At 33.0% G+C, this 23,214-nt stretch overlaps 2 protein-coding genes across 2 annotated transcripts; both read right to left on the bottom strand.

Moving 5' to 3' along the window:
- Positions 1-128: 128 nt before the first annotated feature.
- On the bottom strand, positions 129-19,111 carry LOC143345690 (tetratricopeptide repeat protein 39C). The gene is made up of 16 exons (XM_076773064.1): positions 18,118-19,111; positions 16,955-17,092; positions 16,652-16,850; positions 16,121-16,331; positions 15,399-15,599; positions 15,121-15,289; positions 13,940-14,138; positions 13,614-13,866; positions 3,414-3,589; positions 2,937-3,040; positions 2,743-2,863; positions 2,531-2,662; positions 2,335-2,450; positions 1,046-1,213; positions 351-443; positions 129-284 (listed from the first exon to the last, which is right to left on the bottom strand). Exons 1-16 carry the CDS (start codon positions 18,271-18,273, stop codon positions 162-164), a joined length of 2,559 nt encoding a protein of 852 aa, XP_076629179.1. The 5' UTR covers positions 18,274-19,111; the 3' UTR covers positions 129-161.
- A 299-nt stretch (positions 19,112-19,410) lies between these two features.
- On the bottom strand, positions 19,411-22,635 carry LOC143345684 (apyrase). The gene is made up of 5 exons (XM_076773057.1): positions 22,444-22,635; positions 21,593-22,379; positions 21,314-21,517; positions 20,038-20,195; positions 19,411-19,940 (listed from the first exon to the last, which is right to left on the bottom strand). Exons 2-5 carry the CDS (start codon positions 22,176-22,178, stop codon positions 19,728-19,730), a joined length of 1,161 nt encoding a protein of 386 aa, XP_076629172.1. The 5' UTR covers positions 22,179-22,379; positions 22,444-22,635; the 3' UTR covers positions 19,411-19,727.
- Between the last annotated feature and the right edge of the window lie 579 nt (positions 22,636-23,214).

The following is a 23,214-nucleotide window of genomic DNA, read 5'->3' as shown; positions in this document are numbered from 1 at the left end:
ATACATACACATGAAGACACTATCCAAAGCAATATTAAATTATTGACTACGCTACGTGAATAAGCAACCTTTGAGTTTTCTTGGAGCTAATCTCTTCGGTCGCAGAGGTCTTGTCGAAATTTCTATTATTTATTCAGAGTCGTTAATTAATTAAGATGGAATTATCTATTGTTTTGACATAGGGTCCCGTGTACCCGTATTCGATAGATGCAAGTGTATTCGTTGTTGCCGCTATTCGAGTGAATCTTTAATTCGACTATTTCATACGGTTTCTTCGGTTCCTTCTACAAGTTATGAACATTTATATAAATCAGGAAAGTAATATAGTACAATAACAACTCCTGATTTACCTGAATCTCGAAATATTGTATAGGAGGACCAGTATTGTCGTACATAAAGTTACCGAAAAAGAAGGGATTTGTATCTTCCACACAGTCCAATCCCTGAAAATATATTAAAATGAATGAAATTTGTAAAAATTGAAATTTTATTTACGATATGAACTGATAATTATCGCGTAACGATAATTATGTGTATAAACATCTTGTTAAACTATTAGGAAACTGTTTACTTACAATCTACTGGAAATATAACATTTCTTAACATCTTATGCACAATTTCTAAATATAAAAATAATAAATTTTTGAATTAAATAGAACGTTTACAATTGTATGAGAACCTCTTTCATTGCGTTATGATGACAAGTGAGATATGGTCTTTGATGTTAGTTTTATTTTAGGCAAATTTTATGTCAGATCTCGCTGAAATAATTATAGAAAAATATGCAGAAAAAGAGATGTGAATGTTTGGAGATCTCGAATATCAAAAGTTTCTCGTTTAATAGAATGACATTTTCTGTCGATTATTCCAGTTACGATAAATCAAAAGGATTAGAAAATGTTTTGTGAACACTTGAAATTATGTTCTGTATTATGAAAGGATACGTTTCGTAAAGTTGTATTGTCAATAGTTTTAGATTTAATCAAGTTTAAAGTGTATTGTAAATAAACAGTTTCCTTAAATAATAAAAGTCGCTAATATTTACCCAAATAGAAAAATCTTTTGGAGCGGTACTTGTTTCTCCTGTAGGTGATATTGTTTCTGGTATGTGTTCGAGACTGACGCCAGAAACATATACAGAACCAAGTAACTGTATAACAACACTGCCAGTGCTGCCTTTGAAGGCCCAGCATTCTCCCGGAAGAACACCAGTCTGTGTAATTAGTTTATTTCTAATAATACATAATCCGGAATACTATTAAACACTAAACACTAATTAGATTGTAAATTTCACCACCGGGACCAAACAAGATATTTTTAAGCTCATTTGTTTCAGCTTTTTATTTTATCACTATTGATACTTATTCAAAATAATGTTAAAATGTGGTTAACGATCTAATATATTAACATTAGGTATAACTTGGAGGAGAATTTGGATCACAAAAATAATGAAAAAAAGTTTATAGACATTATCTATTAATTAGATTTTGAAATTTCAATAACCACATTAACTGAACTAATGTAGTTGATTTCATCGAGGTGGTTAGTATCGACACTTTATACAGTAATGCACGGTTAAATTTCACTATAATCTGTACGATAGACTCTTCATGATTCATCCCCCCAATCCCTTTTACTCAAAGTACTGCTGTTGAAGACAAACTCTTAGTAAAGTTAACCATGCTTTATTGTGTTCATATATCCCTTGATTCCGATACCTTTTATGCGTATTTTGAGCAATTAATAACTCGAATACAAAGTTTCAAACGTATTTTCGTCTTATTTGGCACGCAGAATCGTTTCTTAACACTTTAACCCTTTAACGTTCATGTCCGAGTTTAACTGCTTTGAAAAACGATATTTGTTTAATCTAACGGTTTAAGGAATGATAATATTTGTTTTCCTTCAAATTATACATTAGATACAACATTGTAATTAACAAAAACCGCATTTTTAGAAACAAATCCAATAAAGAAACCTGATCATTCTTGGTTAACCCGAAAAATATGAGTGTTAAGGTGTTAATGGCCGCACGTATCACGCGAAGACCGTTGTCCGTCACCACTGACATTGTAGACCAAAGTGAGATACACGAAGATGCTAGGAATATTATTATAAAGAATGTAACCTCAACAAACGTAATAAGTTGAATGTATGATGAAATGGTGACTGATAAAGTAGATCACGCACACGTGACAATGGCCAACGTCTGCTAGCTCGCAAAGTCACGTATACGTGAGAGCGGCCGTCAAAGTGTTAAGATTCCTGACATCTGTCGTCTAATATTTTGTATACGCATAATAATCGTTGATATTAAAAATGATGTCTAGCAACCTGAATTATCGATTGGGGCGTGTTTTGTTGTTGGCAAATCGGAATTCCAAAAAGTTTCAGCACCGGTGCACCAGCAGAGTAGGTTTCTGTGTCCCTCGTGGAGAGGATCGCGCCACCTAAATATTCCAAAATAAGGGGAAACAATTTGCGGCTGAATGGTCGAAAATAGGAAAAATGAATTTTCTTTCTCAAAAACCTGAACTTCCAAGAGCGTAATCTGTTCTTCCAGTTTTGTCCGCATCGTACGTTTGTAATTCACTCTTCACCAAATCTCTTACGCTGTCTGGAGACATAGCCTTTAATAACGCCTTCGTGTGCGTGTCCATTCCTGTTTCGGATCGGTAAACAATTATTACGATACACAACGAAGCCTATGATGTTGTAATTGATACGTCAAATCTTTGTTACCCTCGGACACTTGGTTTCTTAAATAAAGAATGGCCTCGGACATTTTTGGTATCACGTATCCAACTTCTTTCAACTTACTCTTTAAATCGTCTCGCGTTTCCATTACGTTCTTCACTTCCATCTAAGTGAACATTGCTTAAAGATACAATTTGAAAAGTTTCGAAACGCGTGTAACCACGGTGTGTGCTAATTACCGAAAGTGTGTTCAAATATGATCGGAGACTCGCCAAGTCGGATCTGATTATTTTGAAAGTCCTGTTGGCTGAATATTTGTCGCAGAGATGAGAGACGGACATGGCTGAAATTGTCAATGGGCCGCGTTTTATTTCGAATTACCTAATTCGTCTTTTGAAATTTACTTGCAATCTGTTATTGATCGCTCTTAACCCATAATTGGAATTTAAATTACACGCAAGAAATACACCTAGGTTCTTCGTTTTAATTCTTTCATATTACTTTGATTTATAATAAATATTAATAGCTTATTACTTTTGATATTTGTTTACTATACATTGAAATAGTTAGATAGTATGTTAATGTCAATATTCGTGAAAGAATGAATCACCTATCTACGAGTAATTAAAATGCTTGTGAGAACAGCTTCCGAATGCAATGTATTCCAATCACGGTTTGTTTCACAATTTGTTAGTATTAATCGCAGAAGGACGTACCCAATAACGATGTAATGACGCAAAATACAAATGGTTTGATGAGTTTATAGTACCAACGAGATTGGCGAGAGGAATCCAATATAGCGGCTGGACAGGTTCCTCTATTAGCGCAACAGTGCGTGTTTCGAACGCTCATCGGAACATCCTCATAATCACAGATTTGATTTTTCGAAGAATCGGAGTGGACACTTTGTAGCTTGTTAGGATTTTTTTCAAATTTTGTCGAGGTTCTGTCACTTCGGACCGATAAACACACGGCTAGTGGCAATGTTCCGCCGAATAAGTTGTAAAACAGACTTCAGACGGTTACGGTTGATCGAGCGAAAACATGATTATGAAAATCACAGACGAGTATACGAGTAGACCTTACATTTAATGCATTTTTCTGGCGCTCTAGAGCCCCATTACCATTTTTGTGTCACCCGCCACATTACTAACAGGTTACACAAATGAATACAAGAGGAAGTGAGACAGAAAATGAAATTACAGAAACGTTCCTAGCCACACATATTTTCGGTAAAGAATTTTTTTCTCAAAAGTGAGTAGAATTTCGAGGGTATGTGTATTTACCAAAAATGATTGTAATTAACCTCCGCAACCGAAAATAATTTTTTTAGAACGATTTCAAATTTCACGCGTATCTTTAAAACGTCAACATCGACAGGGGGCAGGTGCCTAAATTTTTCGACGAAAAAAAAATTTCAAATCGTTCTAGAAAAATTATTTTCGGTTACGGGGGTAAATTACAATCATTTTTGGTGAACACACGTACCCTCGAAATCTTATCCACTTACGAGAAAAAAATTCTGGTAGGAGCTGAAATTTTTCGGAAAAATTAACAAATTCCAAACCGTTCTAAAAAAATTATTCTCGGTTGCAGGGATCGATTACAATCATTTTTGATTATTACACATACCCTCGAAATCCTACGCATTTTCGAGAAAAAAATTCCTTACCGAAAATCTAATGTGAGACCAGAAATGCACCCCCGAATTTTCATACGAATTTTTAAAACACCATAACTCCTGAACGGATTGGACGATTTTAATTTTCAAAAACGCAAACGACGCGTATTTAGATGAAGAATATGTAGAAATTGCAAAAATATTCGAAAAGTTGATCTCTGACCCCGTAAACTGAGAAAAACCTAATAAAAATGGTCCAATTTTCAAACGGCCATAACTCCTACAGTAGTGAATATATTTCAATGAAACTTTTTTCTAAAGTAGAGCTCATAGATACCTATAAAAAAGTATTAGACAACTTTTCTATAGGGTGTCAAACAAAATTACTAAAAATCAAAAATGAAGTTTTAAGAAAAATCGACAGGGAGTAGGTGCCTAAATTTTTCAGCGAAAAAAAAATTTTCAAATCATTCTAAAAAAATTATTTTTGGTTGCGAGGGTCAATTATAATCATTTTTGGTGAATAGACACACCCCCAAAATCCTACGCACTTTCGAGAAAAAAATTCAAGTAGGTGCTAAAATTTTCGGCGAAATTAAAAATTTTTAATTAATCGATTGATGCCCAATTTTGAACTGTACAACTTCCATTCCGTTAAAAAATAATAAAATTTCTGTAATTTAATTTTCTGTCTCGTGTTCATTTCTAAATCCGATGGTAACGTTGCGAGTGACACGAAAATGGTAATGGGGCTCGAGAGTCCCAGAAAAGTCTGTGGTAATGATATGAAGTCTGTGGTACAAGCATAGACGAAGTATGGAGGAGACGACACAGGCAATATTTTTTCGTGACACACGGATTAATGCACAGACAATGCGTATTGGAAACGTGTAAAGCGATAGTTGAGTGTACACGGACAAGGAATTCGTGAACCCAGCTCCAAGGTGAAGTCGAACGGTCGGCGGTTGAGGATATAAACACAGCGAGTTTTCAAAACACAAGTGTGTCTGATCGTGGTCCCTGATTTAGGAATACTAGCAGTGGTATGAAAGAATAAAATCATTTTTAAAAGATATCCTAGAATATACAGGAAATAAGTACAGATGAGTAGTAGACTAGAACAGTCATTTAGTAGGAATCAGTGTCCTACGACGTAGAGTGGAAAATCGTGAAAAATGAATGTTTTTGTATATTCTATACATATTTTTTGTTTGCTATGAGTAAGAAACATGAACTTGAGAAACATATTCAACTCATATATTAAAGTTAACAACAATAGCAACTGTAAAGAGGTTATCTGTTGTTACATTCACAAAATTTATAAAACTTTATTAAAACATTAATTAAAATTTCGATTAAAAATTAATATATTTACATATTATTAAGTATATACATTGTATTTCGATCGACTGAGTTACCTATCAATGGCATAATAGATCGATATTTCATCTTTAAGAGAGACTCTCGATCTATCGAATATATCGAAAGACGAATGTTACGTATTGTGACGTCACACAAGTATAACGATAAATAAATCATTAAATAATTAATTGTTTGCCTGTTATCTTTATATATTTATTTTACAATCGCTGTTTCTACGTAGAGCATCCTCGATCACATACAATAACAACGTTATTCGAAATATAAGGTTTAACCTTTCCTTCGGAGATACGAGAATCGAGATGTTGGACCACCTGACCACCTCGCCTCACCCCACCACCCATTACTTAGCGTCGGTTAACGGCTATTCTGCTTGGCGTTCGTCATTCGTTCCCTGGAAATTCGTGTGAAGAGTGCGTTGACAGCGTCACGTCTAATTAGGTACACATTTTTGATTTCTAACCGTATCCATTCCCTAATTATTTCGCATTCTCACTCTCCATCGGTGCCTTAATACAATATTAATACGTACGCGTGACAAATTTGTGTTTTATTTCTGTAACAGGCCGTGATTGCAATTCAAGCACGTGGAACGCTACCGGCACACAATCTCCGCCATGATTTAAAATTGAATAATTAACGTGAGCATATGTATATTTACATAAATTTTTTATGCCTTTTTATTGAGTTTTTTATCATATTCCTTGTAAGCCTGCTGTAAGTGTGCTTAGCTAATAGCTTTTTCTTTTTTCAGACATATTAATGACCACGTGCAATGTGGTCAGTAAAATCTGTGTTTGTTTCGTCTAATTAGTATTCTACTTCTCGAAGCACAGTAGCTTTGTTTAGATTATCGTTTAGAGTTTAGGGAAACGCGAGAATCGAGTCAGTGTTGTGCGCTTGCAAATTTTTTCCAGAGCATCGGGGCTCTCTTTACTTTACGAATCGCGACAATAGAGTCAATTGTTCGCCATTTTCGATTGCGTTAGTTCACCATTTTCTTTACTATTTTTTTCAATTATTCCATTGAAAATTAGAATTGTTCGTTACGAGTATTAGAGTCAGTGCATCACTGAAGAACAATTTCGGGCGATGCTACACAAGCAGAAAATGTAAGTATCATATTTTATTTTACGTATAACACTGTTAGAAAAAAATTTATACTTTCAAATTTTAATATAATTATATTAATTTAATATAATATAATACTTTCGAATTGAACAGTTACTTTTATTAAGACAATATTTTTTAAAATAATATAATTATATTATATATTACATTATATTATAATAATGTACTTTTTTAAATATAATATTTTCAAATTGAACTGTTATTTTTATTAAAACACAGTATGTTTATGAGAAATAGTAAGGCAAGAAGAAAAAAAAAATGTAGGAAAGCTTATTAGTGTTTAGTTAATTGTTTCTTCTGAATATCATATAATATTTTTAAATTGAACAATTACTTTTATTAAAACACAGTATTTTCTGTGAGAAACAGTAAAGTGAGAAATAAAAAAGAATGTAGGAAAGCTCATTAGTGTTTACTTAAATATTTCTTCTTAATATAATATATTTTCAAATTGAACTGTTATTTTTACTAAAACACAGTGTGTTTATGAGAAATGGTAAAGTGGGAAAAGAAAAAGAAAGTAAGAAAGCTCATTAGTCTCTACTTAATTATTTCTACTTAATATAATATATTTTCAAATTGAACAGTTACTTTTATTCAAACACATTGTGTTTATGAGAAATGTTAAAGTGAGAAGAAAAAAAGAATGTAGGAAAGCTCATTAGTGTTTAGTTAATTGTTTTTTCTTAATTAATATAATATTTTCAAACTGAACAGTTATTTTTATTAAAACACAGTATTTTCTATGAGAAACAGTAAAGTGAGAAGAAAAAAAGAATGTAAGAAAACTTATTAGTGTTTAGTTAATTGTTTCTGCTGAATATAATATAATATTTTCAAACTGTATAGTTATTTTTATTAAAACACAGTATTTTCTATGAGAAACAGTAAAGTGAGAAGAAAAAAAGAATGTAGGAAAGCTCATTAGTGTTTAGTTAATTGTTTTTTCTTAATTAATATAATATTTTCAAACTGAACAGTTATTTTTATTAAAACACAGTATTTTCTATGAGAAACAGTAAAGGGAGAAGAAAAAAAGAATGTAGGAAAGCTTATTAGTGTTTAGTTAATTGTTTTTGCTGAATATAATATAATATTTTCAAACTGTATAGTTATTTTTATTAAAACACAGTATTTTCTATGAGAAACAGTAAAGTGAGAAGAATAAAAGAATGTTGGAAAGCTTATTAGTGTTTAGTTAATTGTTTCTTCTGAATATAATATAATATTTTCAAACTGAACAGTTATTTTTATTAAAACACAGTGTTTTCTATGAGAAACAGTAAAGTGAGAAGAAAAAAAGAATGTAGGAAAGCTCATTAGTGTTTACTTAAATATTTCTTCTTAATATAATATATTTTCAAATTGAACTGTTATTTTTACTAAAACACAGTGTGTTTATGAGAAATGGTAAAGTGGGAAAAGAAAAAGAAAGTAAGAAAGCTCATTAGTCTCTACTTAATTATTTCTACTTAATATAATATATTTTCAAATTGAACAGTTACTTTTATTCAAACACATTGTGTTTATGAGAAATGGTAAAGTGAGAAGAAAAGAAGAAAGTGGAGAAGCTCATTAGTGCTTACTTAATTATTTCTTAATTACGTCGCACAAAATACTGTCTTTGTCTGTTTATCAAGTTTTCACAATTAAATAATTAAGATTTTAAAATTCCTCAATACTTATCAGGTATACTTTATTATATTACACTTGGAACAAAATTAATATCTTCAAATTTTGCTACCTCAGTTAAAAAAATTTCAAAATTATCAAGAAGCTTTGCTAAGTTTTGAATATGTAGAGTCTTTTATATTAAATTAAAAATCTCTATAATTATAACAAGAGATTAGGATTTGTTTCTTGTTTTTTCCAGTTTCTAGATTACATTCCTACATCCTGGAAACCAGCACCATGCCAATGACTTCGTTAACGACTTCCACTGGAAAGCAACATCGTCTTGGACTAACCATAGCGGTAGTAATTCGTTATAGTCAACATTCGGTAAGTCGCATATGTTTTTGTTCCTCCGGTCCCCAATCATGTTGTAGGATGAAAGGTCCGGATCAACACGGGTGACCGGTTGTATATTAGTATTTTTAGCGAGTATAGTGACTGCAGGTATTTTGTATACCCGTGAGTAGAAACACATATTGCTTTATCTTTTAGTTCAGGCTAGGGTTTTTTTGTACATCGCGCTTTTTAATACGATAAATGCTGTATATTAAATGAATATGAGCATATCATTCAGTAATGTTTAAATATAAATATTAATTACAATAAAATTATACAGTAATTTGTTTTTACATTTGATTAAATTCATTATACAATGATGACTATATCTTAACAATATTATTCATACATTGAATATTGATCTCTTTTTATATTTTTCTCATTTCATGTTAAAATATAAATTAATAATTTTAATAGAAAATATTAGATACCTTTATTACTTGTTCAAAAAATTTCATTTTTGTATTATATTAAATATTTATAAAATGAATATTTTCATTAACCTATTAACCTCAGGAAGACAACTTTTTGAATATTGATCCTTTTTTTAATTATTACAACGCATGATGTATAATATATTAAGTACAAAAAAACATTTCGCGACTAGTCGATTTTCGAGTGAAAGTAACAAGTATTATAAATTATTTTCATATTTTCAAAAATTTACTTTCACAACAGAATTGACCGAGGATAATTAATTAACAATTTAATAAATTTATTTAAATAATTTATCTAAAGTTTTCAAAGTAATCTATTTTATCGTAGAATCTTCATTAATGTTTGTCCTTTTAAATAATTAAATTTCAATTTCAATAATTTTCTTTAAAAATAACATTTTTCAGTATTAACGTATTTTGGTCTCGTTATACCGTTTCGTTATATTTTCTTATTTATTACCACTTTCTAGTTCAGGATTTTCAGGGCATTTTTCCATGTTCATTGCCTGAACTCATGCAAGTGCCCAGGTGTTACTTGCATGAGCGAAGGCAATGAGCACGATGATTTAGTTTGTAAGAATTTCTAATAATATATTTCTTTAGCGGCTGACATTTGTTAGTGAACTGTGCACGATGTACTTTCCACATATGTGTGTCTGGTTAGGATGTGGAAGTACGTCGTTTTAAAATTCATTATAAGTTACAAATAATATTGTATTTCACAACATTATATTTTTACGAAATGCAATAAGAATATTAAACTTTTATTTGTAATTTCTATAATAATTCTTGAATACTCAATGAAAGTAGATTTCGAATTTTGCATAAATAAATTAAGAAAGACGAATTGACGACACTTTCTCGAAATGGCTACAAGATATTATAAACCCTTCGAATTATGTAATAGATATAATGTCTTTCAAAGAACACACGGATGCGTACAACATAACGAATAAATAAATACATAAAAGCATATATTTATAAAATATAATTTTTATTAAAGGCTATGATCTAAAAACGCAATAGTCACTAAACTTTGTCAACCGATTTCAGGACATGGTACGTACCTTAGAGTGTGAATGTTTGCAATGTTCGGGTGTCGGGGGAACCCCGGGGAATCCTCTCTAGTTTAGGCCGCGCCCGAACATTATGCGTGAGAACCGTGGAGTGTATGTTTGCGAGAATGAGTTTTGCAATTTTTTAAATATAGCGTTAGGTAGGTAGGTAACTTACTTTCTGGTATGTGTGTTAGATATAAGTAGGTAGGGTCAGGGCAGGACTGCCACAGGTCCTGTACCTGTAGTTCGATTTGGAGAATCGAAACGTTAGCCGATCCAAACGGATTGTACCGTTTGTTTTGGTTTTACTTTCGGTTCTTGGAATCGCGCGGCTTTACAGTCGCTCTTCGCGGTCGCGTTCGTTCGCGGTAGGATCACCGAAACGCTCGTCCCGCTCGAGTTTCTCCACACCTGGTCAGATAACGATTCGTAGAATCGTTGGAGGACTGTGTATTGCGCGGAATCTCGAGCGTAGGTTTAAGTTTCAGGCATTGGCAGGACCGCCGAAGAAAGAAAAGGCTCTCAATGAGTCGAAGAGGCCCTGACAAACTGTCTCAAGAGTGGGCTGCAACAAATGGTTTTTCATCTTCATCTTCGGATGAGAATGGAAAATCATTCTATGTTTCTACTAAGTCACTATACTTGTCTGTAGTTGTAGTTAGTTTTTTTTTGGCTGGTTCATGTATGCATTTACTTAGTACATCATTGAATATGTTCAATATATTTATACTTTTCATGCTGTAATTCATTTAAACGTGGCAATCAGCGTGTTAATAACTTTTTCATTCAATATACAGGGTGTTCGGCCACGCCTGGGAAAAATTTTAATGGGGGATTCTAGAGGCCAAAATAAGACGAAAATCAAGAATACCAATTTGTTGATGGAGGCTCCGTTAAAAAGTTATTAACAATTAAATTCAAAAATTTCAAATCGTTCTGGAAAAAATTATTTTGCGGTTGCGGGAGTCAATTACAATCATTTTTGGTCAATAGACATACCATCGAAATCTTGCGCATTTTCGAGAAAAAAATTCAGTACGGGCGGAACATTAAACGTTAATAACTTTTTAACGAAATCTCTATCAACAAATTAGTATTCTTGATTTTCATCTTATTTTGGCTTCTAGTATATAGAGTTGCGAAAAACAATAAGCGCGTTTGCTCATAGAGTTGCGAATAAACACGATTCGCGATTATTTTTATGCAAACTTAGGTATCGGGCGTTTGCTTTAAAAATAGCGTTGCGAATAATTAATTCACGGATTGCTTTTAGAGTTGCGAATTGCTATTGTTTCCCGCGTTTGCTTTTATGTTTCGAATTTATTACAAGTGGATAATACTTGTTTTTTCTCGTATTTTTACTATTGAAAAAGACATTTCCTATCTGAAGAAAAATATGTTTCATTTTTCATAATATCATGCAATGAATTTTGATTAGTTTAAAGATTTCCGTTTCAAGTACAATACACCATAAGCAAGCTGTTTCTAAGGACACATAATATGTATATTTTTAAGTAAAATTACATTTATCTTCCTCGAAAGCATATATTTTTACATTTACATTTCATTTTAAACATAAGAAAAAATAATTGAAACTTTTATGAGAAAGTCTCTTCAGAAAACTTCAGACTGTTTAAAAATGAAACATAAATATATTTATAGTGTAAATAATAGGAATAACATTTTAACAAGGCTGTTTAATATTCAGAAATTAATATTTCTCAGTAGGTTACATATGGTAAAATAACAACATCAATGGAATTGAATGGAAATCTCATAAATCGGTAGTATTTTTTATTAAAATTAATGCAATGAAGTAGATCTATTTTAATCAACATCCATGAATAAGTAATGTAAATAGTTGGAGTAAATAGGACGGATCATCGAAAGAAACTTTCAAAAAGTCGAAGAAAAGCTTTAACTTTTTCCTCCGAATTTCAAGTTTCCGAGCTGAATGTCAAGGACATAACCGTGGTACACTAACAAATTCATTTTAACGGCACTTAGAACACGTGAGAGTCGAAAATTTTTCTTTCCGTTTCAAAAAGCCATAGTGATTTAGAAAATTCCGAAAGAAATGGCCTTGAGGAGAAAATCCAACGAGCACCATATTTGTACCATGAGTTTAAATGATGCTAAGTTTTTTTACGTGTTCAAAATCAAGAGAGCTATATTAAGCGTTCTGTTTCCAATGGACCACCTTGCGTACGTTATAATAGAATGAACAAGTTTATGTACAGTGTTTGTATATGAAAGTTATGTTACTTCTTGCTTTTATAAATGCAAATCATTCTATTCATAGACGGAATACCAGAACACACTTGGTACAGTTCTCCGTAATATAGGAAAATTATGTCGTATTATCGAGTCTTATGTGTTTGCATTTAAATCATTCATGTAGATATGTAGAACATTTTAGTCGAACAATATAGACGGGATGTTACAGAACAAAACATTATCGTATTAATGCAGTGTATACCCCGTTAGCGCGAGTATACTACACGTACTTTGTACAGTAAATATAAGGGTGGTTTTGATATTTTCATTTGTCGTCAGTTAACATTCTTCAGAGTAGTGTGTATTCTCACATTCAGTCGGCTTTCAAAGTCGTAATCTCTGTATTGGTTTTGGGCTTGTAACAGCACCGTCTTTCCCTCCTCAGTATTCTAAAACAAAACGCTTGTAAGTGAAAAAGCAGGGATCGAAAAGGTTCTGAAAATAACTATTTCAAACTGTTGTATGATAGTTCTGACTCAAACCCTTTAAAAATAGAAATGAGGTTATAACATTTATGAATGAAGGAGGTTCTAGATAGTTTATAGTCACGATATTACAGTTTTGAAGCAGTTCTATATTATTTTTACTTATTTAACCAAGTCTAAGCAGATGAATCCTGTTTCACCTTGAGAATGAAATCACTATACCATTAGCTTACGTACGTATATTAATTGTACGTTCTATCACTCACATTAATGGCGCAAAGTGCACTACCAAGTTCATAAAGTGCAAATGCGCTAACATGCTGATCGTATGCATCATTGGATGGATTACGTCGTCTCAAACAATTTCGATAACATTTGATCGATGCATCTATATCACCTAGATAAGAATAAGCTGCACCCTCTATCAAATCGGTCAATCCAACCATAGGCTCGTCTGAACGATTACTTTTGCATTCTAAAACATAAAATCGTACGAAAATACGAACTTGTTGTCAATTTCTAGCAAAATCTAACCGTGTTCGAAAAATTATGTCTCGCGTCTTCTCGTTTTTTATTACCTAGCAGTATATTCCGTAACGACTCCGACGTGCAAGACGGCATAGAGTTCCACAAATACAGTAATTCGTACACCAGTAACCTGTAGTACAAAACCGTGTACGGCTGTCCAGTTTCTTGGTTCATCAACTTGGGCGCGCGGCGCAAAATAAATACACCGACTTGCGTCTTCTTGTTCATTCTTTTGGCAAAATGAAGAATCGTTCGATAAGTTGTTGCCAGGATGTCGAACTTGCCGATCGCTCCGCAACATACTAAGAGACAAAGACATTGCAAAAGTAACAAAAGAGAACAACCGATGAAACGGGAAACGCATATATCGTTTACCTGTTCCCAAGTAAATGTAAAAGCTCTTGGACCATCTGGATTGCTGTCGTAATTGCATCAAAGATTGGTAAGCCTCTTCGTAACTGAGACGAATAAGATGACACCAAGCCACTTCGTGCAAACACAACAACTTTATTTCTCTTTGATTAGAAGCTTCGACAGCTTTTCCATACGCTTCGAGGGCGCCATTCACGTTCGACTGCAAGAATCAGATAATTATTTTATACAGTGAAATTCATTCGTTATGGAATGACTTCTGGTCTAGAAGTTTCTAAAAATCGACTTTTCTTCTTATTTTTCTTAAAGTATACATCTTCTTCTTTAAATTATTTAAATTATTTATAGGGCAAATACTCAAACTTCAATCTGTCGACATTTTTTTAATCGGTCTTATTTTTTATTCATTGTGGTTCATGCGATAGCCATATTTAAATTAATCAAGACACTATTTTATTTTTTTACTTTAGATTAATAGAACGGTTAGAAATAAATAATATATACAGGGTGTTCGGCCGCTCTTGGGAAAAATTTTAGTAGGAGATTCTAGAGGCCAAAATAAAACGAAAATCAAGAATATCAATTTCTTGATTGAGGCTTCGTTAAAAAGTTATTAAAAAATTAAATTAAAAAATTTCAAATCATTCTGAAAAAATTATTTTCGGTTGCGAGGATCAATTATAATCATTTTTAGTGAATAGACATACCCCCACAATCCCACGCATTTTCGAGAAAAAAATTCGAGTAGGTGGACTTTGTTGACAAAATTAAAAAATTTCAAATCGTTCTGAAAAAATTATTTTTGGTTGCAGGGGTCAATTACAATCATTTTTAGTCAATACACATACCCCCGAATTCTTACATACTTTCGAGAAAAATATTCACAGATTGTTTTTCTACAGACGGAACTCTAAACGTTAATAACTTTTTAACGAAGCCTCAATTAACAAATTAGTATTCTTGATTTTCGTCTTATTTTGGCCTCTAGAATCTCCCAGAATCTTAAAATTTTTCCCAGGGGTGGCCAAACACTCTGTACATGCTTAAAATGATTACGAATACGTGTTGAAGATCATACAAAAAATTCCTACGGATTTCTTGCAAAAAAGCCTGAAGGAGGCTTAAAAATTGACCTTCTACACTAGAATATTCATTACGGAAAGAATGGCGGACAACATGTTTACCTCGAGCCTCTCTATTCGACCTGTGAAGAAAAGGAACAGAGCGGAATTATTGAATTCCGGATGGCATTCTGCGATTAATTGTTTCGCTGCGTTTACTCCAGCTCGTAGGTTGCTTCCATCGAGTGCAAAAAATGGGCGCACAATCGTGTGGTACCAGAGCAAAGATAATCTACAAAGAGCGATAGATAGAGTAACGACACCGTAGTATCGAGATCATTAAGTCATCTTGATTCGTTATGTCGATTACTTTTGGCAGAATAATGGCGAAAAAGACTTACGTGGCGAGAGGAGCGCGCATATCTTCGCTAAGTCGCGCGTTCATTAGCGCGTTGAGCCCGGCTTCTCTGTTACTTTCGAAGCCCAAAAAGTGGATCACTTTTAAAAGAGAAGGCGGCAATAAACTCACATACAGTTGATAAATTCCATAGCCGAAACTAACTGCCGACATCAATCGCGAGACCTCGGTAGGTTCCACGAAGCTGTAAAATACATCACTTTTCCACTTCTGTTAGTTTTCAACGGAAATTTAAAGTTGCCATTGACCGGAAACAATAGCAAATTTAATATAAACAGTTAGTGCGCACATGTCAAGCTGTTTGAAAATTATTTAGGTTCCTTTATACCGTGTATCGTCGTCGGATCTTAACGCTTTGACGATCATATTTACTCTCACTTTTCTATTAACAACTTTTGGAACGTCTCTGAATCTTTACTAATTATTAAGAAACGAACTCATTTAAATTCATTGTCTGTGTATTCAGTCACAATCTCTATTGTACGTTACTAATTAAAATTTACGTTTTAGACGCGATCGTGAAAGCGTTAACGATTCGAGCATAGTAAGTGTAGTCTCCAATATTTTCGGAGGGTAATTCAAATGCAAGATTTAATCGTCGAAACAGGAGCAATGCGTGACAATTGTCTTGGTGCTGAAGTAAAACGAGAAAGGTTCCCGCGAGGAGGAGAGAGAGAAATGTTTGTAAGAAGAAACAACAATTACGGTGTCTGTTGTTCGGACGTGATGCCAGTGAGCGAGAACAACATTGATAGAGAGCTTCGCAGACCTGATGGGGACGCGATTGGTGTCAAGTTGTTTGTTGAACCGTTGCAAGATGGTATAGACCATTCCGAAGAACCTGGGCTATGTGGACTTTGCAAGGAGTAGAAAGAACCGTTGCACGAAGGGGTGCTGCATGTTGACTCGAATCCCACTAGAAACGAAAAACAGGAAAATCGTTACCTTTCGACATTACTACAAATACTTTGCATTTGTTAAATTGAATTATAACTAATTTTTTATTTGGACCAAACAGATTGTTCGATGACCGTTTACACCAAACGAACATAAACGAATGCTCTTGCTCTATTTTCTCGTTTGTTTGATCTACTCGATTATGGTTTACATTATACGCTCAGCTGGTTTAAAAGCACCCTAATACGGAAGGTCACAGCCAACAGAATATATTTTAAGCGTTCTATCGAAGCGCAAATTAACACCGTTCACGAATAATGGTAAAACTCAGTTGCATACCCGGATCTGCACCGAACGTACGTTGATACAACTGGGAAATTTGCGTGTGTGCATGTTGATAAACTCGCCAAGCTTTACGTAACATCCAACCACCGCGCACGTAACCAGTGAGCTCTTGTTGCAATAACGTTAATATCGCTGAACAAACTTGCGAGTCTGCTAGAACTATTTGCCTTTCCAGCCTATTGGCATAATCTTTCTACAACAGTATTCTTTGATCAGCGGTTTTTACATCAGTTACATTTCGAGTGTTTTAGATGAAAATAGAAATAAGAATATTTCTACAATAATAAAAGTAATTACGCCTGTTTCTTCCGTTCTGAAGACTTTACTCTTCATGGACTTTAGCCATCCTATGTTGCATGCACACTCCCTTTCCATATCTTTCAAAAGCAGAATGGCCTGTTCAAGTTTGTCATCCTCGAATGTCATCAAAGCGTTCTGAAAGTTTATTCGAGAATTACTGGTTCCCGTGTCTACTTTAAAATCGTAATGGGTGCTTTTAAACTTAAAATCTGTGCACAATTGACTGATCAATTGTAGAACTTACAAAAGTTACTCAGAGTGATTTATGAAAATATAAAACAAGAACAAAAAATACAGGGAAAAGATATCCAAGATGGAATAAGTTTTTGGATAATCGAAATTGAATAGAGAAGGACGAGTAAACAAATGAGATGAACCAAGATCGTATATTATAAATACAAATAAAAAAAAAGTGAGAAGAAATAGGAGACACTTAACACCAGAAGAAAATATTTGGGAAAAAATTGAAAACTCCATGAAAGTTCAGGACCCATTAAAAAACCATACAAGTTTAAAGAATACATTTAACATTGCAATAATAATTATTATAAACGAAGGAAGATGTAGAAATATAGAGATAACGTGAGTCGATTATTTGGCATTACGAGAGAGAGCATCGATATATAGACATAAAGTGTAAATAATACAGTAACTAATAAATAATAGAAATGAGGTTTCTATAAATAATAAATACAGCAAAAAATTGACCGTGAATTTTATGTTAAATATGATCAATATTTTTCTAGACCGTGCACCTCGTATATTGTAAGACGTCATTGGGATAGATGTTTAAATAAATTACTAGTCAATACGGTGCAGGCTATTAAAATAGAACCGCCCATTTAAAATCAATGCGACCTGAAAACCTTTCTATATTTGTATCATCTTTAAGAAAAAACTAAGTAGAAATATGATCATGATCCGGCAAGCAAAAGTATCGTCTCGGCTAGAGAAAGTGGTTCCAGAAACGACAGCTTCAATTCTTTCGGTCCTATCGCGGTCGAAGCAACCGAATTACCTAACCAAGACAATAAGAGGTGAAAACAATCCCTTTAAAGAGGATCACTAAAGGAAGGTCTCCCAAGTCGATTTTTTCATTAACTGGATCTTAATAACTGCCTAAAGTCACCACAGAAAATAATAATACATTACTCACATACCATGAATAAAACGAAGCAGCGACCGGCCTTTATATGGAAATTATGCGGGTGTCCAGTAAATAAGGCTTCGGCTTCCTCGATCTTATTATTTAAAAGAAGAGAAATTCCCAGTCTAGCGATACTCCATTCCTTCCCGTCTTCAGATTTTTTAGCCATGATGCTTTAAAGTATTTCGAATTTCTATGATCCAGATATTGCGTTGTCAAATTCGCGTTCGTTATGAATTGATAACAGATACAATGTTACTTTCGTAATCTAAACGATCAGCAATGATATTTTCTTTTTTTCTTTTACGTTTTGCAGAAAAGTAAAATTTAACAAAATTAAAAACAACTGCGATCGTCGACGAATTTGCGTCACGGCGATGCCACGCGCGTTACGGTCGCCGTATCACCGTGGATAAGCATGTGCCTATTTTAGCCATTATAGCGCACTGCGGGGAAGGAAAATCAAAAGCGAACACATTCGTCATGATCTGATAAAATATTTCATTGGAAAATAGGTTTTCTTGCTACTAATATAATGCACCACATCTGTCGAGGGTAGTAGAATTCAGTCACTTCGAAAATGGATTAAATTCGTGTTAAATGTCCCGTGAAATTGGAAAGTGTACACTGTTCGTAGGTATTGCGTAAGAAAGTCCTTTCGTATTAAAAATAAAAAGTTTTGTAATAATTGTTCACGAGCATATTAAACATCCACTGTCGAGTTCAAATAAAACGAAATTTCTGGGTTATTTATTTCGATATTAGTTCAGAGGTTTTAATTATACTTTTAATTTAATAAATTTCTTCTTCTTATTATTAAGGAACTATTATTATTTTAAAAGTAACATGAATTTTGTTATTTTTTAATATTTTATACGAGTTTAAGGCTCTTGTAAGAGGCTGAGTATTATGACCACTCCTACATCAGACGAATTTAAGTACGAAACTATTTGTAATTATTCGGAAAAGTATGATTTTGATATCTACTAAATATAACTCTCCCTCTATGCATGACGCCACGAGTTGACTAAATTCTCTCAGCGCAATGCTGCTGCCACCACTTCGCGTTTTCAATGTATATATATATATATATATATTATTGATTTTAGACTATATATATTACGACCCTGAAACCGTATTACGCTACTGGATAAAAGTTTTTGAAACATGATTTTCGGAGGTAAAAATGTTAAAAAGGAATAAAATGAAACAAGTGAATCAAGTGAAACACTGTTCTGTTGGCAGAGAATGTAATGGTCAATGTAAACAATAACGCCATAAATTTTCTATTGCACAATTTCTGTACAACATGAATTTCATCTAAAATAGCAATCTTATATATTTATCAACAAACATTTATATGTACATATTACAGCTGTCGCGTAATTTTTATATAAATAAATATATATATTATTATATAATATGTACAATGGCTGATGAATGTGAAATTACATTGAATACTATTATATCTCGGGAAGTACAATACTGATGATTTAAGTGAACTGTGCCAAATAATTTACACAATATTTCGGGAGATATTTGATAATAATATAGAATTATAAAATCTGTACGTTTATTTACATAATTTTGCTTAACACGACTGTAATATTCTTAAGTGGAATGTTATATAAATTCCAACCCCTCAAACTTCTTGTCATCCACTTTGACATCCGGCATTAAAATCACTCCTTCAATTGTAAATGCTGTAATGTACGTGGCAGTCTGTCCTTGATATTCTTCAGTTTTAAGAGCAACAATAATCGAGTCTCGAGAGTCTGGTAAAAATTTGAAGCTCGAGAAGCCTCTAAGTCGATCTAAATCACCAATTTTGGTAATCTGAAAATAAGATTTTTAATAATACACCGGCATATTAAAATCAAATTAAGTAGAATAAAAGTTAGGTTAGAACTATAAAGATTAATTAGATAAGAACCTTGATATCCACAAAATTTTCGTCTGTAGTTAGTAAAACATTACAGCTCATTATTTCATCTGTAGTTCCATTATACCGATTTTGAGAACATCGTCTCGGTAAAAAGAACCAACTTTTGTGTATATCGCTCCAAGTTCCAGATTCATGAATCATATAACCTGTGAAGAAGTAGTAATTAACGATTACTTCTCACAGTTGTGTACAGGATGTCTCACTCAACTAGAGTGCTATAAATATTTCTATTGCTATTGATAATATAAAAAAAACTGTCAAAGGAGAAAATGTTATAATTGTTAACACTATTTTCGTAAGGTTATTTTTTTTTAAATATCTCAGTTATCGATATTTAAGTATCGTATCGACCTTAAGTATCGGAAATTAAAAATCTGTGCTTATTTGAGTTTTAAGATATTCTGGAATACACATTTGATCTAGTCTCAGATATCAGACATTTATAAGCATTTCTTAAATAATAAACACAGAGAACCATATGCTAGCCTATTTATGGTAATTTTCTTGTTCGATGCAGGTTATATCGTTTTTGCGGAACAATGGTGTTCCACAGACAAACAGAAAAGATAGATATGATTCTAATGACTTTGGGTTTTTTTAATGGAACTGTGTGTCTTTACTTCGTGGAGTCTTTAATCTATTTCGAAATGAATTCACTGTCCTATAATACTGGGGTTTCAAGGTCTTTTAAATCCGTTCAAAATTTATTTTCGTTAATCGTGTCCAAACTTATTCTGTCGCAGTAGTTCGTTGATTCCGACGTAAACATGACGCGAACTTACGTTAATGACCGTTTTCATTTGTGTTTACAAATAGGGGACATCTGTTACAAGCGTATTACGATCGCGTCGGAAGTATCAGTATTATTGTGACTAGCATTACATGCTCCTTCTTTCTTTCATTCTTGGTTTCTACAGTGATTCAATTTACTATGGCTCGTTAAACGCTTAACTAAATTATCGATATGATTTTAATTTTGAGAAAATGTCGATTGTATCGCGATAGATTTTCAGATCGCTGGTATCTGATGTTGATTGTGCTGCCAGATTGCGATTTTGTGAATAGTTATAACGGAAAATGTTACGCGTCTTTTGCTCTTCCGAAACAGGGTAAGTCTTATTTAAAATATTTTTTTAAATAAGCTTACTTTAAAAGATAATTACGCGCGAAACTTTAAATGGGTCACCTTGTACTTCTTAAAGTACTAGAGTTATGAGAAACGTATTGAATAAGACAGTCGTTTGTAAAATGATTAATTATGCACCTGGATACTCAATGCCAATTGCTTGCCTCAATCGTTTATAATATGAAATCCAATTTAAAGAATGGACTTCACCACGAGGGGATACTATTTTTATCCAAAGTGGATTATTGTTTTTGAATATTCCTGAGTGAGTAGTCCATTCTTTACCCGTACTACCAACATATAGATGTTCATCTTTAACGGTTGCCCATTCAGATTTAAATCCTGTAAATAATTTAAAATATTTAAGATATAGAATTTCACAAATTAATTAAATTCAAAGACAATAAATGCAATTACCTTTAGAATTTTTACCATTACCATCCATTAATAGGATCCATGGATAGGCTTCTTCTCCTTCAATATAATATATTGCTCCTGTACGATCATCGAAAGACAATAAATGCCCATCAAAGGTAACCAATTCAGACAATTCCATACCACGTCCTTTCATAGTTAATGATGATGTTAGCATTTGATTTTTATCATCCCACACAATACTAAAAGAACGTATCGTAGTATCCCAAAAAAGACTTCCAGTTTTCATGATACTATACCACGTATTCTGTTCATTCAAACTTTTTGAATCATGGTCTAGATCACTTACTATTGCTATTCGATAAGTGATACCCTTTAAAGTTCTGATTGGAGTCGATAAAGGATATGTTTTGTTATACTTGTAATATTGGCATTGAGTTAAAAACTGACTTGATGTCAATGAATGTACACTTCCCCGGAACGAAAAAAATCCAAGTAAAAATAGAGGAACAGTTAATAATAGGAAAATAAGTGCAAAATATTGACATTGAATTCGAAAAGTACTGTTGGCAACTCTGTAGACACACGGAGTACGCAAAGTTTGCCGCCAATCACGAAAATATGACATAGTTTCTGTATGGCGTGCCACTTGTAATCATTTCATACTATGTCAGAGAATTAATCTCTGACTATGTTACATGGAAAAATTAAGGACATTATGTGATTTAAGTTGACAGCTGTAGACTTAACCTAACATAACCTAACTTCTTTCTCCGCCATAGTTAACGACGGTGGGAAAAAAAACTCAGGCAAATGCATTCTGCGCCATCTAAAACGGAATAGAGTTTAAATCACGTTAAAAATGAAGTCATGAAATACACCGACTTTCCTACCTTTGTATGTAGCACATTTAATATGGATACTGATTTTTAAACAGGGCACTTTACGGTATAGTTAATATATTAACACTAAATTTACAGACCACGTCAATTTGACGGATTTCAGATTGTATACTTAACACGTCGACTGCCACGTCAGTTTTCCACGTTTAAAGATGTGTCGACATTTGTTCAAATAATAGTGTGAAATCAGAGTTGTCCTAATTAAATTACATTATAATTGAATTACATAAGTTCAAACTCTTCGGCTAATTCAATTGTTGGTTATTCTAATGATTGGTGTAATTGAAATCTGATGTAGACAGTATTTAACATTTATCGAGATTGATACAGGCTTTCTTTTGCATGTTCATGTTTATAATGTTTTTTTTTTCTTTTTACTGCATTAAATCATCATTCGAAAAAATAGAAAACAAAACGAATTTATTAATAAATATTAATTTGAAACCCAGCAATGCTTTGTACTCTTAATGTTACGTAATGTCATTTTAAGATATAGGCGACCGTAAAGGAAGAATTAATAAATGACATAAGACTCGTAGAAGAGTTCGCGTGTAATGCCACGGATTAAAATAAATCGAGAACGTCATGAAACTTTCTTGTATCGAAAAGATATCAATTTGTTTCGTGTCAATAGGTGGTGCAAGCATTCGCTCGCATATTCTTGAACGTTGGGGTTGAACGAACGAGTCTGGGGTGAAACGAATCGAGGGGGTGGATAAGGGGTGAGGGGAGGAAAGGGAGCCTATGAGGGTGGCAAAGTAC

This window comes from Colletes latitarsis, chromosome 9 (assembly GCF_051014445.1).
Source record: "Colletes latitarsis isolate SP2378_abdomen chromosome 9, iyColLati1, whole genome shotgun sequence".
In the NCBI taxonomy this organism is placed as follows: Eukaryota; Metazoa; Arthropoda; class Insecta; order Hymenoptera; family Colletidae; genus Colletes; species Colletes latitarsis.
The sequence above is the reverse complement of the archived record's forward strand: the minus strand, read 5'-3'. Positions and strand labels throughout refer to the sequence as shown.

Coding starts and splice junctions, on each gene's coding strand:
- LOC143345690 (XM_076773064.1), bottom strand. CDS start 18,273: ATGGCTAAAAAATCTGAAGACGGGAAGGAATGGAGTATCGCTAGACTG. Junction 15,600..16,120: donor ACGTCCGAACAACAGACACC/GTAATTGTTGTT, acceptor TGTATTTTACAG/CTTCGTGGAACCTACCGAGG. Junction 2,451..2,530: donor TTACGCTCTTGGAAGTTCAG/GTTTTTGAGAAA, acceptor TGGAATATTTAG/GTGGCGCGATCCTCTCCACG.
- LOC143345684 (XM_076773057.1), bottom strand. CDS start 22,178: ATGTCATATTTTCGTGATTGGCGGCAAACTTTGCGTACTCCGTGTGTC. Junction 20,196..21,313: donor AATTGGCATTGAGTATCCAG/GTGCATAATTAA, acceptor ACTTCTTCACAG/GTTATATGATTCATGAATCT. Junction 19,941..20,037: donor AAAATTTTGTGGATATCAAG/GTTCTTATCTAA, acceptor TCTTATTTTCAG/ATTACCAAAATTGGTGATTT.